The sequence below is a fragment of the Lathyrus oleraceus genome, chromosome 7 (assembly GCF_024323335.1).
Source record: "Lathyrus oleraceus cultivar Zhongwan6 chromosome 7, CAAS_Psat_ZW6_1.0, whole genome shotgun sequence".
In the NCBI taxonomy this organism is placed as follows: domain Eukaryota; kingdom Viridiplantae; phylum Streptophyta; class Magnoliopsida; order Fabales; family Fabaceae; genus Lathyrus; species Lathyrus oleraceus.
Genome location: NC_066585.1, coordinates 547,873,993 through 547,876,414, shown reverse-complemented (window position 1 = coordinate 547,876,414; position 2,422 = coordinate 547,873,993). Strand labels below are relative to the sequence as shown.

The 2,422-nt window shown below is 38.2% G+C and overlaps 1 protein-coding gene across 1 annotated transcript; it reads left to right on the top strand.

Moving 5' to 3' along the window:
* Nucleotides 1–1,330: 1,330 nt before the first annotated feature.
* LOC127104949 (secreted RxLR effector protein 161-like) lies at nt 1,331–1,915 on the top strand. The gene has a single exon (XM_051042085.1). The coding sequence runs from the start codon at nt 1,331–1,333 to the stop codon at nt 1,913–1,915; it is 585 nt and encodes a 194-aa protein (XP_050898042.1).
* The last annotated feature ends 507 nt before the right edge of the window (nt 1,916–2,422 follow it).

Sequence of the window (2,422 nt, the reverse complement as noted above, 5' to 3'; positions counted from 1 at the left end):
TCTCAAAGTATTTGGAAGTGTTGCTTATACACACGTACCAGATCAACGAAGAACGAAACTTGAAGACAAAAGTCAGAAATACATACTCATTGGGTATGATGAGAAAACAAAAGGGTACAAGCTATTTGATCCCATAAGAAAGAAGGTGATAGTGAGTAGAGACGTTCGAATAAACGAAGCAAGTAAGTGGGACTGGAACAGTTCGACAGAAGTTGTTGTCGAAGTTGAAGAACCATTTGTCACTGTACCATCAAACATTTCGACAAAACTTGAAGATTCTGACGATGAAGATGAACCTACACAACCCAGAATGCGAAGTTTGCAAGATCTGTATGATTCGACAAGTGAAGTGCACCTTGTATGTCTCTTGGCAGATGCTGAAAACATCAGTTTTGAAGAAGCAGTACGAGACAAGAAGTGGAAAAGTGCCATGGACGAAGAGATGAGGGCGATTATCCACAACAACACTTGGGAGCTAGTTGAATTGCCAAAAGATAGTCAACCCATTGGTGTAAAGTGGGTATTCAAGAAAAAGATGAATGCTCAAGGAGAAATAGAATGATACAAAGCGAGACTTATTGCGAAGGGATACAAACAGAAAGCAGGAGTTGATTATGACGAAGTATTTGCACCCGTTGCAAGAATGGAGACAATTCGATTACTCATATCTCAAGCTGCTCAATTCAAATGGCCAATATTTCAAATGGATGTCAAAACAGCTTTTCTGAATGGTGTACTAGAAGAAGAAGTCTATGTCGAACAACCACTCGGGTACATGAAAGCTGGAGAAGAGAAGAAGGTACTGAAATTGAAGAAAGCGTTATATGGGCTGAAGCAAGCACCGCGGGCATGGAACACACGTATCGACACATACTTCAAGGAGAACGGGTTCGAGCAATGTCCGTACGAACATGCCCTCTATATGAAGAAAAAAGGAATGAATGTATTACTTGTTGCTCTCTATGTTGATGATCTTATTTTTCTGGGCAGTAATGATGAGATGATAGAAGAATTCAAAAGCACAATGACACGTGAATTCGAGATGACAGATTTAGGCCTGATGAGATTCTTTCTTGGTCTGGAAGTTCGACAAGAAGAAACAGGAATCTTCATCTCACAAGAAAAATATGCAAAAGAAATTTTGAAAAAATATAAGATGGAAAGCTGTAATCCGGCTTCGACGCCAATGGAACCAGGAACAAAACTGTCGAAATTTGATGGAGGAGAACGTGTCGAAGCAGGAAAATATTGAAGTTTGGTAGGAAGTCTTCGCTATCTCACATGTACAAGACCAGATATCTCATTGAGTGTAGGCATTGTAAGTCGATTCATGGAGGAGCCAGTTTACACACATTGGAAGGCATTGAAGCGAATTCTGAGGTACATCCAAGGAACAGTGTCACTTGGGATGTTTTACTCGAATTCAGAGAAATACAAGTTGGTTGGTTACTCTGATAGTGATTGGTGCGGAGACATAGACGATCAAAAAAGCACTTCTGGATATGTGTTCTTCATGGGAAATACTGCATTCACTTGGCTTTCTAAAAAGCAGCCAATAGTAACACTTTCGACATGTGAAGCAGAATATGTAGCAGCATCCTGGTGTGTTTGTCATGCAATATGGCTCAGAAGATTGATGAGTAAAATGGAACTAGAACAGAAAGATGCTACAATAATACAAGTTGACAACAGGTCATCAATTGAGTTAGCAAAGAATCCAGTAAACCATGAAAGGAGCAAACACATTGACGTTCGTTTTCACTTTATTCGAGAACACGTGAAGGAAGGAAGTGTCGAATTGAAGCATGTAGCAAGTAAGGACCAAGCAGCAGACATTTTCACAAAACCACTATCAAAAGAAATCTTCGACAGAGGGAAGAAATTGATAGGCATGATGAATAGAAGAAACATTTAAGTTTACAGAGGAGTTTTGTTGAATAAACTTTAATGTTAGAGTTAGTAGGTTTTAATAATAAGTTAATGGAGAGATTTGGAAGGTTAAGAGACAGTGGGAAAATTAAGAGTATTTACTATTTATCATAATTAGTAGAATAGCTAAAGTTTTTTTTATGTATAAGAGTCCAAAATTGCATTCTAATAATACACAGAAGTTTACAAACAAATCGTTTCTTCTGACAAGAACAATGAGCCTAAAGCTCAACCTAACCCTAAAGTTGAGGCTCCTTTAAGAGAAAAAGCATGTACTAAGGATGTGGAAAGGCCTCAAACAAGTCAAAATTACAGGGGTACTATTAAGCTTAAGAGAGCGACTATAAAGGAGCAGAAGAAAAAAAAAACTCAACAATGGCGTATCAAGGAATTCAAAAAGTGAACTTTAAAGGAGCTTCAAAGGGTAATGGGTTGCAAGAATTGGATAATTTATTGTCAGAAGAGGAAGTGAGTGATCTTGTTACTGGCTTAA

Bases quoted from the DNA above. Each gene is read 5' to 3' on its own strand.
- LOC127104949 (XM_051042085.1), top strand. From the start codon at position 1,331: ATGGAGGAGCCAGTTTACACACATTGGAAGGCATTGAAGCGAATTCTG.